This window comes from Drosophila sulfurigaster, chromosome 2R (genome assembly GCF_023558435.1).
Source record: "Drosophila sulfurigaster albostrigata strain 15112-1811.04 chromosome 2R, ASM2355843v2, whole genome shotgun sequence".
Taxonomy (NCBI): domain Eukaryota; kingdom Metazoa; phylum Arthropoda; class Insecta; order Diptera; family Drosophilidae; genus Drosophila; species Drosophila sulfurigaster.
In genome coordinates, this window is record NC_084882.1 from 29049615 (window position 1) to 29064270 (window position 14656).

At 42.1% G+C, this 14656-nt stretch overlaps 5 protein-coding genes across 6 annotated transcripts; 2 read left to right on the forward strand and 3 right to left on the reverse strand.

Annotated features, from left to right (window-relative positions):
* Positions 1–494: 494 nt before the first annotated feature.
* On the reverse strand, positions 495–3517 carry LOC133836152 (pyruvate dehydrogenase E1 component subunit beta, mitochondrial). 2 transcript variants are annotated; one of them, XM_062266478.1, is made up of 5 exons: positions 3323–3517; positions 2835–2996; positions 1262–1673; positions 1001–1120; positions 495–932 (listed from the first exon to the last, which is right to left on the reverse strand). In XM_062266478.1, exons 1-5 carry the CDS (start codon positions 3515–3517, stop codon positions 736–738), a joined length of 1086 nt encoding a protein of 361 aa, XP_062122462.1. In that variant the 3' UTR covers positions 495–735. The 2 variants fall into 2 exon arrangements, with proteins under 2 accessions (XP_062122462.1, XP_062122463.1); XM_062266479.1 differs by lacking the exons at positions 495–932; positions 1001–1120; positions 1262–1673 and adding an exon at positions 1776–2304.
* Positions 3518–3809: 292 nt separating this feature from the next.
* On the forward strand, positions 3810–4611 carry LOC133836154 (uridine diphosphate glucose pyrophosphatase NUDT14-like). Its single transcript, XM_062266482.1, has 2 exons — positions 3810–4177; positions 4287–4611. Exons 1-2 carry the CDS (start codon positions 3810–3812, stop codon positions 4609–4611), a joined length of 693 nt encoding a protein of 230 aa, XP_062122466.1.
* A 105-nt stretch (positions 4612–4716) lies between these two features.
* On the forward strand, positions 4717–5786 carry LOC133836153 (uridine diphosphate glucose pyrophosphatase NUDT14-like). Its single transcript, XM_062266481.1, has 2 exons — positions 4717–5188; positions 5253–5786. Exons 1-2 carry the CDS (start codon positions 4785–4787, stop codon positions 5491–5493), a joined length of 645 nt encoding a protein of 214 aa, XP_062122465.1. The 5' UTR covers positions 4717–4784; the 3' UTR covers positions 5494–5786.
* Positions 5787–12386: 6600 nt separating this feature from the next.
* On the reverse strand, positions 12387–13006 carry LOC133838585 (uncharacterized). The gene is made up of 2 exons (XM_062269734.1): positions 12937–13006; positions 12387–12865 (listed from the first exon to the last, which is right to left on the reverse strand). Exons 1-2 carry the CDS (start codon positions 12989–12991, stop codon positions 12552–12554), a joined length of 369 nt encoding a protein of 122 aa, XP_062125718.1. The 5' UTR covers positions 12992–13006; the 3' UTR covers positions 12387–12551.
* Positions 13007–13163: 157 nt separating this feature from the next.
* LOC133838584 (C-type lectin 37Db-like) lies at positions 13164–13859 on the reverse strand. The gene is made up of 2 exons (XM_062269733.1): positions 13754–13859; positions 13164–13692 (listed from the first exon to the last, which is right to left on the reverse strand). Exons 1-2 carry the CDS (start codon positions 13818–13820, stop codon positions 13319–13321), a joined length of 441 nt encoding a protein of 146 aa, XP_062125717.1. The 5' UTR covers positions 13821–13859; the 3' UTR covers positions 13164–13318.
* Positions 13860–14656: the final 797 nt, after the last annotated feature.

Here is a 14656-nt window from a genome sequence, read left to right on the forward strand (position 1 = left end):
TCATTGGTCACATTCTCACTCAAGGGATTTCAGTGTGGTGCCAAAATGAGTTTTTTGCTTGCTGCTGATTTCTGTTCGCCTGGTACTTCGGCCGTTGATTTATCACTTTTTAGCCGTTCGCGACAGCAATCGCGAGTCCAACAACAACAACAATAATAATTGCTGGTACATTAATCATTACAACAACTACAACAACAATTTGTACAACAACAACTACAATGCAATCACCAATGAGAACATGTGCACGTGTGTTGTGCGTGTGTGTGTACGTTTCGCTGAGCTCGCATTTTGCTCGTCAAAACGTCTGAAATGCCAGTTGAAGTATCAGGCCAACAGAAATTGTAGCACGCAGCAAATGTTCATTAGCAGCGCAATTGAAATGTGACCGTTGACTTTAAATATGCTTGAAATGATGGCGACCGTTTAAATTTGAATTTCGCTATGCACAAAATTCGAAATTTTTCTTTTTTTAAGCTAAATAAAAATAGTACGAATTTATTTTTAGATCATATTTTTTATTTTTCGCAGAGATTTCGATAATCAAATATTTCAACTAAAATGTTGGTAAAAATGAACAACCGCCGTATGACAAAAATAATATATAAAAAATTTACTTTTTCGATTTTGCAAACGGATTGCACAATTTGGGAACAACTGAGAGACGACCTCCAGCGGGGATCTTCGAATCGTTATCAATGACAAGTAATTTAGTAAGCGATTGGTTGTCTATTCTGCCTATTTAGATCTAGCCTTGCCACCCAACACCTTAAGAGCAGCCTCAGTTACATCAGGAACGCGGGGCAGTGCGTGCGCCTCCAATGTCTTGGCATATGGCATGGGCACATCGACGCCACAGCAACGCCAGACGGGCGCATCCAGTTCAAAGAACGCCTCATTCTCCATAAAGCGTGCACAAATCTCGGCGCCAACACCTGTAAATAAATGGGCCACGTATTTATTTTTAAATTACAAATTCGGGTATTTCTATGTGCAAGCTTACCATGTTGTGGCCAGCCATTTTCTACCGTGATCAAATGGTGGGTTTTGCGAACGGAGGCGAAAATGGTATCCATGTCCAGTGGGCGAATGGAACGCAGGTTAATGACCTCAGCTTCGATGCCTGAAAGTCACATAGGAAATTAATAATTGTGTTGGATTAAATACATTTGGGGGTTAAATTAAATTACTCGTTTTTTACACAATTACAAAATATAGATTAATAAATTGTTTAAAGCCCATTTGTATATGAAATGTTGGTTACCTTTCTTGGCCAGCTCGGCGGCAGTTTGCAGCGCTGTTTCCACAGCTTTGGAATGCGCCACAATGGTAATGTCCTTGCCGGGACGCATGATCTTGGCCTTGCCAATGGGTACTAGGAAATCAACATCCGTGACCTTATCATCCACAGGGAATGCTGTGCCGTACATCAGTTCGTTCTCCAGCACAACAACTGGATCGGGATCACGAATGGCTGATTTGAGCAGACCACGTGCATCCTCCGTGTCGTAGGGCGAGACAACCTTCAGGCCAGGACAGTGAGCGTACCAGGCGGCAAAGCACTGCGAATGCTGGGCAGCGACACCAGAGGCAGCTCCATTGGGGCCGCGGAACACGATGGGCACATTGACGGCACCGGCGGACATGTAAAATGTCTTGGCAGCCGAATTGATGACCTAATGGAATGCAAATTAGATTTTAACAATGATTAATGAGGATTTGTTCCTCGACACTCGCTACTCGGATTCACGATACCAATTCAAGTTTTGTGCACTCGCTTTGTTTTTCTTTTTTTATTATTTGGGTTTCGCTCTACTTAATGCCTAGTTTCTGCTTAATAATAAATGCCGGCAATCGTCGTCCCTTCCAGTAGCGTGGCAGTGGCACTTCGTTTGCTTGCCGCAATGTCTCTGCCACATGCTGCTCGGCACTGAAGCTTTCCGCCTGCTTGATCTGTGCGAGCAGTTTGCCCTGGAATGCCTTCTCCTTGCGCATTTCACGACGCTGTCGCACCTTGGCCCACTCGAACTTCATCTTGCGTCGCAGCTTCTTTAGCTTATGCTTCTTCATCTTGCGCCGACGAATGACAATGAGACGCGCTGCCTCCATTTTATCGGGTTTACTTTTGTCCAGCGGTGGTGCAATTATTTCTCCCACTCGCTCGCGATTCAGTATGTCGTTGATCTCCGTTAGCCAGGTGGAGCGTGGACTCTCGATGATGATTTTGTTGCGCGGCAGTTGCAGGTCACCGATGAAGGGCTTTAGCTGGTGGCTGCTGTTGTTGGTGGCTGATTTAAGCAAGTTTGCCTGCACATAATTGGATAATATGGGTGGAAATTAGTCATTCAATCGTTCAGCATTTTCTTTTTTTTGTCTATAATTTTTTTTGTTTTGCTATCTATGAGAATTTGTTGGCAGCAGCAGCTCAAACTGATTCTAGACCCATATTATCCCATTACGTTTCAATGAAGGCAATTTGTTGTTGATTGTGGGGAAGAGGCAAACTTGAATTGGTATCGCGGGGCATTTGGCTAATTTACAATACGTTTTCTTTTGGTAATAGAAGTACATGAGATAATATGAGTACAGTACAATGTCGATAATGTATGTCTTATTCAATTAGTAACTAAATATTTATGTGCAACAGTTGTTTTGCTTTTAACTTGTCACTAAGTTGAGTGATTAAATCGATTGTGCGTTGAACTGCAATGCATTTATCTTGGATGTGCAATATCCGACATTATACTGTAGTTAAGCTACTGCTTGGTAGAAGTGGCATTGTGTTTGTGGTGTGTCAAGTTGATTGTGGCAGGTGGGGGGGTTGGCATGCTACTCACATGATCGATGGCCTGCATGGAAAAGTTAAAGGTCATGAACTCGCAGACAGGACGCAGACCGGCCATCGCAGCGCCAACGGCAATGCCAGCGAAACCCATTTCTGTGATTGGCGTATCGATGATACGCTTGTCTCCATACTTCTTCCACAGTCCACGTGATACCTGCAAAAACACAAACAATACTATGATTACTATCACGAATTTACTGAATGAATTTTGATTTACGCGTCTTATCGTTATGTGCGTTATCGGAGTGTAAATCTTCCAAAGTGACCTCTACGCAAAAATTGCTAGTGGCAGAGAGCATAGAACGAGCTGAATCAGCGCAAGGTGTTCCAACTGTTTACTACCCCCGCTATGCTCTTCTTCCATCCCCCTTCTTTACTGCAATCAGCTGTCAGTTGGCAAACTGTCACTTCAGGTTTGCTGCTGCTGCTGCTTGCTGTTTACGTAATCGTCACTGCTGCTGCAAAAGTCAATTTGCTTACCTTATAGGCACCATCATACTGTGCCACCTCCTCGCCCAGCAGCAGCACGCGATCATCGCGAGCCAGCTCGTCGTCTAAGGCGCTATTGAGTCCATCGCGCACCGTCATCTGCTTGACGGCGGCCAACACTCGTGGGCTGGTGGAGAAGGCTCGTTGAGCGGCACAAGCCGCCTGTGTGAGTCTGGAGCGTAGCATTATTCACTTCTTGTTGTTCCGACCGATTCTTACAATTGTTGCAAACGTGAACTTGCTGTGAAGTTATTCAATTAATTTCAAACATTACCTAATAGCAAAATTGTAGAAGCAACAAAAAAAAATTTAATACACACCGACAGACGACTTTTCGCCCTCAACAGAAATGTCAGAATAGTTTTTCGTCATTTACAGCACTGTTTTTCTTAGCGGCTATTATCCAACACGCACAGCTGTTGTCGCTGGTGCTGCCAACCTGCAGTTCACATTTTATCGCTGATCGAATTAATCGAAAATGTTTAAATATTTGATTGCGCGGGCATCTCGACATTTATCGAAAAATGTTTGCCATAGCGCGCCCTTGAGTGACATTACAAAAGTTTGGTTTACGCCGTTGCCAAAAAATGCAAAATGGGTGGCTCCACTTCAGATGCACTATATTGAAAATGGCATGAAGAAAGATCGAGATATTGTCAAGATATTCAATGGAGTAATGGTTGTTTTGTTTAATGTGTCGCGCCAAAAACTCATCTATGTGCGACAGTTTAGGCCAGCAGTGTACCACGGAATAATAACAGGTGAATCATTCGAAATGCCCAAGGGCTGTATTGATTTAGTTAAATATCCACCCGAAATCGCTGTGACATTGGAGCCCCAGCACACGTGTCACAGCGATTCGGTGATATTTAACTAAATCAATCAGCCCTTGGGCATTTCGGAGATAAACAAGAGTCCTCAGGAACCATTACGGCCTCGATCTTCTTCGTCTGAGCAAACAAGATAACAAGAGTCCTCAGGAATCGGCCCGTGATGAAATTTTGGAAGAATGTGGCTACGATGTGCCCACGAAAAGTTTGCAGCTTATTTACAAATATCGTTCTGGTGTTGGTGCCTCGAGTGCTGCACAAACTTTATTCTACTGCGAGGTGTGCGATGAGCAAAAAGTTAATGCTGGTGGGGGAGTGCATGACGAAGTCATCGAAGTCGTAGATCTATCGATAGAAGAGGCCAAGGAATATGTGAAGACAGGCGCAACGGTTTCCGGCGGTCCCAGCACATTGTTGGCTACGCTTTGGTTTCTCAGCAACAAGGCGTAAATTTGAATTTTCAAATTGCAGTGTGACCATTAGAGTAGCGTGCATTAAATGTCAAAAGCGAAAGCTTTAAGCTCATTTGTGCTTTCGGGTGTCATCTGTTTTGGTCAGTCGTGTGTTTTGCCGCAATCAGCTGTCAGCTGTAGTCAAAGTGGTGTGTGCTGTGTTGTTTCGCGATGGAAAACATTACAAAGGTTTGGCTGGGTCCACTGCCCGCTGATTCACCCTACGTCCAACCGCATCGTATGTACTACGTGCAGAATGGCGTTGAAAAGAACTGGGATTTGCTCAAGGTGCACGACAGCGTTGCCATCATCCTCTATAACACAACACGCCAGAAGCTCGTGCTGGTGAAACAGTTTCGTCCGGCTGTTTATCACGGTGTCATCACCACCGAGCTGGGCACCTTTGACAAGGCCGACCTAAAGGCATTTCCACCCGCCATTGGCGTGACCTTGGAGCTCTGCGCTGGTATTGTGGACAAATCGAAAAGCTGGAGTGAAATTGCTCGCGAGGAAGTGCTGGAAGAATGCGGCTACGATGTCAGTGTTGACCGCATCGAGCAAGTCATGGTCTACAGGTGAGCGGAGCAGCAGAAAGTTGCCCCGAAAAGCAAAACACTTAAATGTGTTTCCTCGTTGCAGATCTGGCGTTGGCTCATCGGGTGCCAAGCAAGCGATGTACTACTGTGAGGTGACTGATGCCGATAAAGCCAACAGTGGCGGTGGCGTCGAGGATGAAATGATCGAGGTAGTGGAACTGTCATTGCCCGAGGTCAAGCGTATGGTGCAACAGGGCGCCGTCAACAACAGTCCACCCAGTTGTCTCATGGGCCTCATGTGGTTCTTGGCAAACAAGGCGCCAGCTGAGGCAGCCAGCGCTTAACCGCCAATCGCCAACCGCTCAACAACCACCAACAGAGCTGTGTTATCGGTTTATCTGCATTATCCAGTTGATAACACTCGAGCGTGAGAAATGTTGACACACAAAACTTCGTATGCTTTCCAGTTATCTTCTCCCTGCCCATAATCACTACAGTTAACTGGCGCACAGCGTCAAACACAATTAGATTGCCTTTCCGAGTCTACACAACAACAAAAAATACATTACTCATAGAGACATACCCACTATTATTATATTCTTCCACATGTATCGAGAATAAACTGTTAGAAAACAGCGTTGTTTGCAGTCATCGATAGTAAGAAAGGAAGAATTGACAGTGCTTCATTTCATTACAAAGCAAGCATCAATAGATTCAAGAGTGAAAAGAAATATTAAAATATGGATAATACTTAGTTGTTACCTCGCTGATTTACAAAGAATGTTAAATAATCGATAGTGCTTCGATAGTACTTTGATGATGATGCACTTCGTAAGGTTTACCAGCTGTGAAATCGGTTGTTTGCAGTCATCGATAGTAAGAAAGGAAGAAGAATTGACAAGTGCTTCATTTCATTACAAAGCAAGCATCAATAGATTCAATAGTACTTTGTTGCATTGAAAGAAATATTAAAATATGGATAATACTTCGTTGTTACCTCGCTGATTTACAAAGAATGTTAAATAATCGATAGTGCTTCGATAGTACTTTGATGTTGCTGCACCTCGTAAGGTTTACCAGCTGTGAAATCGGTCAAGTGGCTGCCAAGCAAGCAAGCAACTGCTCTGCGCTGCTGACAGCCAAGCCAAGTGTATAAATCGCAAATAAATCAAAAAGCCGCCAAGCGCACACGCGAGCTGCAGCAACGCTGCTTGCAACAATCTGCAGCTTCTGCTGCTTCGGCAGGCAACTTGCAACAACAAGTTGAGGAACGATCCCATCCCGATCTGCGATGCTGCGATCCGAAGCTGAGCCGTGTGCCGTTTTTGGGCAACGTGTTGCAGAGCTCAGGTTACTTATTTATACACGGCCCAAACATTTTAGCTGCCGTTGCTGTAGCTGTTGTTGGTGTTGGTGTTGCTCCTGTGGCTGCATCTGAAGTTCAGCGGTCACGGCGAGCGGCGGCGAGCGTGGAAATTTATTTACTTCAAAGCCATGATTTGGCAATATTTCAACATTCAACACTCTGCAATAGAATTTCTTGCTTGCTTTCTTTTACCTTTTAACCCCCAAGTTGATTTCCGTTTTTTTTTCTTTTTGCGCTCCTGTTGCTGCTGCTGCTGTTGTTGTTGTTATTTGTTGTTTGTTGTTGTGTGCGTGCATTCGATTTGCTGGCTGGATAATCAAGGCCAAAAGGAGAGCCGAGTAACGTCTCGCCCGCTTTGCGTGTTAACCTCATGTAAATTATGGACATACTGCGAAAAAAAGGAAAAGAATCAACAGAAATCCGAGTGTTGAAATTATATTTCATTTGCATACGAGCGCGCGCGTGTGTGTGTGTGTATGACTTATATGCCGCATAACGCACACAAATCTCGTAGTGGGAGCTGTTTATTAATCAATTGTGTATTTGATATTCTAAACCATCCTGCGAATTGGAATTTCCGCCAATGTCAAGGAATGTAAACTGACCGCTACAATGAGTGACATATCAAACAGCTTTAGCAATTGTTTGTTATAAGGAGTGACAAATCAAATAGCTTCAGCAAGTATGCAAATGCCGTCCTTATCAGCAAGCAAAAGCTGCAGCTGGTCGACCTTTAGTTTTGTGCGTAAATGCTGTTTTATCAATAAGTTTCCGCTGCACTGCTTTTTGTTGTTGTTCCCCAAAGGCGCCTGCTGCGATTGGGATTGGGAATATGGCTGTCAGCAGCCAACTGTCTGTCTCACTGACGCCTGTCACGGCTGCTGCTGTGCGTGGTGCCGTGATCTCTCCCCAAGGTGTTGTGCAACAACGAGACGACGAGTTGTTCTCATCTTGCACCGATTTTAAATCAACAACTGATTGGCTCTACTACGTTGTGCAAGTCCAACAAAAGTACAAACTACAAAGAGATCTGCAATTATTTCATAATCACGTCCCAATTTATGTAGCTAGAGCAACGGCTATAACAACAACATCAACAGCAACAGCAGCGCCATCTATTTCAAATCAAAGCTTCTTTCTATTCCTTGGACGCCGCTGTTGTTGTTGTTGTTGCTGTTGTTGGCTGACCCCAGTTCGTTGCTATGGCTGAGAACCAAAGCTCAAAATGGCGTCCGCACACGAGGGCTGGCAAAAAGGAACGGGAACCGGAGCGGAATGAAACGAAGAAATCGCGATCATGAGTTCAGTGCGCATGCGAAAATTAAGTGCAGCCAGCAACAATCATAACAACAACAACAACGGTAGAAAAAAAAAATAAAATGAACAGCAGCAGCAGCAACAACTACAACGAAAGATTACCTGCAAAACAGTTATGGGCGCTGTTGCAGTTGCTGCCGCTGCTGCTGCTGCTGTGGAGCAATAATGAAATTTTTTATCGGATTTGATTATAAGTTGGCTCGAAGCAGCAGCGGCCACCCCGCCGCCGTAATCTGCCAATAAGAAGAAAAGTAAGCATGGAAGGTTGATGTTGTTGCTTGTAGACGGGTGAGGGGGGAGTGAGGGCAATGACTGCCGACTGAACTATGTAGCGGAGCACTCATTGATTCCAGCCAGGCAGCAAAGCAGCAGCAGCAGCATGTCTGTCTGTCTGTCGTCCGTCGTGATGCACTTTAATGAAATGAAATCTTATACTATCATGAGCCGCATGAACTGCCAACTGCCAACTGTAGACTGCAGACTTACTGCTGGCCAGTAAGCCAAATAGCCAGGGCCAACAACACCACCACCAACAACAACAACAACTGCAGCAACTGCAACTGCAGCTTGGGCCACTCAAAATGTATAATTATCTGGCGGTTTTATCCGTTTGCCAATATTAAATTTCTCATCACGCCCCGACCAAGGGGAGCTTAAGGGGGTGGCGGGGGCGCTTGGCTGCAGTGGAGTTCTCTGAGAGAGCAAAAGCAAGCAGCAAGCAGCAGCTTCATGGGCACGGGCGCCGTCAAACAATTAATAAAAGGCCAAATGTCTGCAATGAGTTATATACCTTGTATATATAGAGAGGAGAGACTTTTGCGATGTCGGCTTCGCTTTTGCTTTGCGCTTTTCCGCTCCTGTAAAAAAGGCTTTGCGCTTTAAAACCGTTCTTTTTTTTTTCTTTCATTTATGCGCAGCGATTTAATTTCTTAAGCGACTTTCTAAAATCGATGCCACAATGCCACCGTTTGCAGGGTTTTGGGGCGTTGTTCACTTTGAAAGTCGCTGCGATCGGCAAGGCAACTGCACCTTGCATTCGTTTGTGGCACTTGTCGATTCCAAGGTGCGCCACATTGTCCAATTTGCCTATATTTAATTATGAAGCTCTTATGTATTAAATAAGACCATTCAAATTAGAACAAGTTTTTGCTCTAGTGTTCAACAATGCTAAAATTAATTTTACAATACTCAGTAAACAGTGTAACCACTCTAAATATTGTTATTTTTTAAATATTCGAGGCAACACTTGGTCACAGTGTTACCCCAATTTCAGAATATTAATATTTTTCATTAACCATTTGGAGCAACATTCAATCACAAAACAGTGTCACCATAAATAAATAAACTCTGAATATTTAATTGATATTAAGCGTTCATTAACCATTTTTGAGTGCTGTATGTATTTTGCTCCATTTCCCATCAAATGTGGTGCTTTTAATTAAAAAGCCGCTAGCATCCTGCACGTGTTGCCATTTTAATTGCCCTGCAAGTGTCAACAAATAATTTGGCCAAATACGTTTAATTGAAATTAAGTCATAAATGGTTAAAAATGCGCACGACACACATTAAAAGCTGCAAGCTTGGCCGGTAAAAATTTCACACTCTTGCTCGACTTGATTTATGACGTCGTCGACATCGTGGCCAAGCAAGGAAACTTGTACGCATTTCCAGTGACTGTCAAACTGTACATGCATGGCTGCACCTGTGATTGATTCTGCAGTTGCATTGCCCAGCGAGTTTAATTACTCCACGCTCTTCAAAAAAAGCAATTGCACGAGTAAAATCGCTCTCACGTTCGCCCGTTGTCGCTCTTTCTTTCTAGCACTTGACTTGTGGATTGCGGCTAAAGAGAAGCTCGTTAAGAGCGTTAGCTTATGGCGCTCTTAAGTTTCTAAGCTTAATGTTATGCTCCGCCTACTAAGTGTAGTGAAATTACCTTTAGCAACTGGGTGTCTATTTAAATGTAGCGAAAAAGTGCCAAAAATGGGCGCTAACTTTTTAGCACCAGCTATAATTAATATTTATGAGCTGGCCAAACACTTTTGTGTGTGAGTCATGCTGCTTCTGCTGCTGCTGCTGTCATCCTGTGTGTGTTTGTGTGTGGTCCAAAAGAGACTTGAGTCGTCATTTAGTCGTTATTGACATTTCGACAAGCGTTTAAATAGAGATTTCCGCAGGGTTAACAAGCCACACAATTAAAAATCATTTGCATACGGCGGCAGACGATAATGAAGGCCGAGACTGGACCAAACAGCAAGCCGCATTAACAGTCGAACAACAAAGCATCGCGCGATGGCCTAAACAAGATCCTGATAAAGAACCAATAGCAATCATGTATGGCAATCGAAACCGAAACAAAAACAAAAAAAAAAGGGGCAGCCGAAGTTGCCACCGACGTTGATGTCGATGATGACGACGACAGCGCAACGTTGACCGGCAACAACTTTGTTGCCTTCAAGTTGTTGAACTTAACGCGAAATCTTGTTGGCCTGCGCCTGGGAAATTAACAATAACAACAACAAAAACAACAACAAAAGCAGCAGCAACTTCCAAGCATCAGCATTTCCTCTCGTCTGGGAATGTGATGGAGGAGAAGTAGAAGGAGGGGATGACAAAGCCTCTCTTGCCGAAACGTTTCGACATGCTGATGGCCATGGCTGCCCATGTGTGTGTGTGTGTGTGTGTGTGTGTGTGTGTGTGCAGTTTGAAGGAGTTGAGAGCAAGCGAACGATCTTTGCTTATCTGATTTTAATTAAACGGCATCGCATAATAAATTATCTTCATTAGGGGAGTCTTCGCTGCTGCAGCTGATACTCTTCACTCTTTGACTGACTGACTGACTAAGCGCATTCGAATTTCGATTTTCGAATTTTTCGAAGAATAGCAGTCGTAGTATTTGTTACTGTCTGCTGCTGCAAAGCAACCCCTTAACTAGGCCCATAAATCAAATAGCCATAGACCATTGGCGACATCTTGTTGCCTCCTCGCTCCCCCTTCGACGAAAAAAAAGTGCGTGTGTTCTTCCTCTGAGGCTTGAAGTCGCCAGCCATGTGTCTCCATGTTCATTAATGAAAAACCGGATCGACTGTCAAACAGAATCTGCAAATCATTCGACGAGCTGTGCGCGCCGTCGTCGTTGACAGCGTTGGAAAAGCGCCGCCTCGTTGAGCAGGAAAAATCAACACATGCTTAGATAATATTATTAAAGAACAAGTGTAGCAAAAAGGCAACTGATACACTCTCAAATACCCTTCATGATAGGTATAATTGTAAATAATTTATATAAATTTCCAATTCCACATCAATGGCTGCCTATATAAACGACAGCCTAAAACTGTAATTTAATTGGCAATAGTAAAATATATGACCAATCTACATTGTCGTTGGCAACACTTTGAATGCCTAAAACTGCAATATAGTTGGCAATACTAACAATTGTTGCCAATCTCGTATGTGCATTTTACAATTTGCAATCAGTTGGCAGCACTAAACTAAAATGGCTGCTAAACTCGATCGTTTTTGCAGGTAGGTTAGCAACACTAATACTTTGTATCACAAATGCTGTCAATTCAAACACTTGATATTTATAATCTAGCCGGCAACATTTTAATTTACAATCTAGCTGGCAGTAAAGCGATATGATTTTACAATCAAAGTATGTATACTCTTTTAGATACCCTATAAAAAATTGAACACAAACCGGTTGCGTCTGGACTTCTTCAATTGATTGACGAGCTGCGTGCAACACATATGCACACACTAACATATATACACAGACAAGTATGCAGGTGCTTCTCTGCTCTGCTGCTGGAGCTGGAGCTGAGGAAGAAGCAGCACAAGTAACATCAATAATGGCAGCAAAGGAAGCGCATGTTTGTGCATGTCCAATGTCGCGATCACTCTCGCGCTTCTGCTCTCTTTTTTTTAATGATCGTTAAATCCAAATTGAATGGGAATTAGCATTGGATACATTCACATTCGCATTTACATTTACATTCTCATTCTGAGAGAGGAACGCGGGCAAAATGTTTCAATTATTTAATGATAACAACAGTCGGCAACAAATTATGAATAATCGTGTTCATTAATCAAGCGTTAATCTTTCGGCATGGAGTGAATAAGCCAAACGTATTTTTTATATGCATACATACGCATGTGCGTGTGTGTAAAAGTCGAAGTCGAAAATCTTTAATTTATTGCTTTTGTAGCGTTTTGCTAATGAAGACATAAAAACCGCAATCAAATTAAATATTTTTTTTCATGGGAACAAAATGTAAACGGGACCGTTAGTCATCATCTTACAAACACACACATACACAGACACGTTAGATAGAGAAATTATCTAGTGTATGGCCTTGCCTTGCCTTCGCCTTCGCCTTGAGGTGGAACTAAATTGTATGGCGCCTTGTCTGCCGACTGCGCCAGTTTCCTCCCTCTCTCTCTCTATCTCTTCATTGCCGCAAAGAATAACAGCAACAACAAGAGCGAGAGAGAAGAGAACGCAATCCCAATTGGAGTCTTTTGTTGGAGCGTAAAACATTGAAAAAACGATCATTTTGTTGCTTTGATTAATATGCGTTGCGGCCAAAGATCTTTATTAACCAGATTACACAAAAATTAGTTACGCATCTGCACTTTGAATCTAGATATAAGTTTGAGATCTAGTGTTCGCATATGGCTTTAGCTTTGTCCTCACAAACCAAATCATTCGTTCATTTTTTACGATCCATCTTGAAAATATAAGTGCACACAACGTTCATTACCACCGTAATTACCAGTTGACCACGACACATTTCCGTATACGGCAAGGGATTTCCCCGGGATTAAAGAATAAAGTGTACCACGTGAAATATAATTATTGCCCGATGTCCAGAACAGATCACTTTTACCATAGCCTTGGGTTTGTAGGTCATTGGAAAGCCTATTTAATTCATCTTGGGATTCAATGACGACCAATTCTCCGCCTATTCTTCGGGAATAGTGAACACTTTCAATCGAAGTTGTACGTTCACTTGTAATCCGATATGTCTTCCCTATTTTAAGGCAAATCAATAATATAATATATTATATTTCTCTCATTGAAACCTCTTAATCTGTGGCTTACTTCCAGCGGTAGAGCTTGCTAATGCAAAAATTAAGAGCACAAATAAAATCTTCATCTTGCTGCAATATTTCAATTACGACTGACGATACACAATGTGCATCGGCAAAATATATAGTGAAAAGTTTAAGCAAACAGTACATATAACATGTTGTGTTATCTATATTTAAACGAGAATTTAAAAGAAAATCAATATTTAAGCTTTGCTTTTATTCATAAGAAGACCGAGCTATGATTTGACAAGCATACAACAGATTCATTTATTACTTATTTACTGAAATTGATGTAAACAATATTTAAAGATAGCATCTATATGTTTACGTAGAATTCTCAGAATAGTTCAATTGACAAGATCGAAGACTTATCAAAATATGTGAGCTTTTTTCTAAACTCTCATTTGGCAGATGCCTTTGGCATTTTGCTGACAACCCCAATCGTTCATTTTGAATACTCCATCCTTGAGCCACAAGTGCACACAATGCTCGTTTCCACCGGCATTATCGGGTTGGCCATGTGACCAAAGTTTATAGGGCAAATCATTGCCAGTAGTCACAGATAGAAAGCGACCAGGAGCGACTATATCATTGCCCGATGTCCAGAACCAATCGTTTGCACCATAGCCCTGGTTTTTTAGGTAATTGGAAAGTCTAATTAATTCATCATGGGATTCAATAACGACCAATTCTCCGCCAAGTCTTCGGCAAACATGAAGATTATGCATCCAAGTTATCTTGTCATGCAATATGCGATACACTTTCTCTGAGGTTAAGTCATTATTAATATAAATCTTTTACTTTAATCTTTTCTATCTGGAACTTACCTCCAGTGGCAGAACTTGCCAATGTACAAATTAAAATTGCGCTGAAAAGCAGTAACAAAGTCTTCATCTTGCAATATTTTAATGACAACTGATGAGGCTCAATAGAAGACAGCGAATTATAAATGGATGCAGCTTATCAATTTCATTTTGATAAGTTGAAATTTGGACTAATCGCATGTTGTCAAAAAGCCACAAGATTAACAACTTTAAGCTTTGCTCTTATAGATTAGAAGCTGACCCACAATAACGTGTTGTTATTTATTATTATTTAATACTTTTATTATTTATTCTTATCAGAAATATATAACTAAAAAAAACTCATTTTGCAATGCAAGAATAAGGATTGAAATAATGTTGGAAAAAAATCAATTTTGATGTTTGCAAGTAAACAATTTGCCAAGATTACATTTCATAATTCATAGTTGTGTAAAGCGAAATAAAATAAGATGAACAAATTCAAAAGATTTCACCCAAAAACCAAAAATATAAAAAAATCGGTCAACACGCCCCGAAGAGCTTCCTCATTTCTTATAAGCCGAAACTCGATCAATGGCCACTGAGATTGTGTTCGTATTTAGCGGCATAAACCCAAATTAAATTGTCGAATTAAGCCAACATTTTTAACAGCTGGCCAAGAAAAAGAGGGAAGAGAGAGAGAGAGAAAAGAAGAGAAGAATACATATAAATTTAAATTAAAACATACACAATAAAATGTAAATCTCAGACGCAGTCTCTTTTTAAAGTCTCAGAGCTGAGACGAGACGAGAGCCAAAATAATAAACGACTGGCGAGTGACTTTAAATGATGTAAAGCCCGCATTTATTGGCCTAAAGCCGGGGACTAAAGGCAATTACGACTTGGGGCCAAGACGAGTTAAAATTATATGCTTGGCAGCCAAAGTTG

Excerpts from the sequence above, each read along its gene's own strand:
- LOC133838584 (XM_062269733.1), bottom strand. The coding sequence starts at position 13,820 with ATGAAGACTTTGTTACTGCTTTTCAGCGCAATTTTAATTTGTACATTG. Across the intron at positions 13,693-13,753 it reads GGCAAGTTCTGCCACTGGAG|AGAAAGTGTATCGCATATTG; the intron begins GTAAGTTCCAGA and ends ACTTAACCTCAG.
- LOC133836153 (XM_062266481.1), top strand. The coding sequence starts at position 4,785 with ATGGAAAACATTACAAAGGTTTGGCTGGGTCCACTGCCCGCTGATTCA. Across the intron at positions 5,189-5,252 it reads GAGCAAGTCATGGTCTACAG|ATCTGGCGTTGGCTCATCGG; the intron begins GTGAGCGGAGCA and ends TCCTCGTTGCAG.
- LOC133838585 (XM_062269734.1), bottom strand. The coding sequence starts at position 12,991 with ATGAAGATTTTATTTGTGCTCTTAATTTTTGCATTAGCAAGCTCTACC. Across the intron at positions 12,866-12,936 it reads AGCAAGCTCTACCGCTGGAA|GGAAGACATATCGGATTACA; the intron begins GTAAGCCACAGA and ends GCCTTAAAATAG.
- LOC133836154 (XM_062266482.1), top strand. The coding sequence starts at position 3,810 with ATGTTTAAATATTTGATTGCGCGGGCATCTCGACATTTATCGAAAAAT. Across the intron at positions 4,178-4,286 it reads ACATTGGAGCCCCAGCACAC|CAAACAAGATAACAAGAGTC; the intron begins GTGTCACAGCGA and ends TCTTCGTCTGAG.
- LOC133836152 (XM_062266478.1), bottom strand. The coding sequence starts at position 3,517 with ATGCTACGCTCCAGACTCACACAGGCGGCTTGTGCCGCTCAACGAGCC. Across the intron at positions 2,997-3,322 it reads AGTATGATGGTGCCTATAAG|GTATCACGTGGACTGTGGAA; the intron begins GTAAGCAAATTG and ends GTGTTTTTGCAG. Across the intron at positions 1,121-1,261 it reads CGCCGAGCTGGCCAAGAAAG|GCATCGAAGCTGAGGTCATT; the intron begins GTAACCAACATT and ends TGTGACTTTCAG.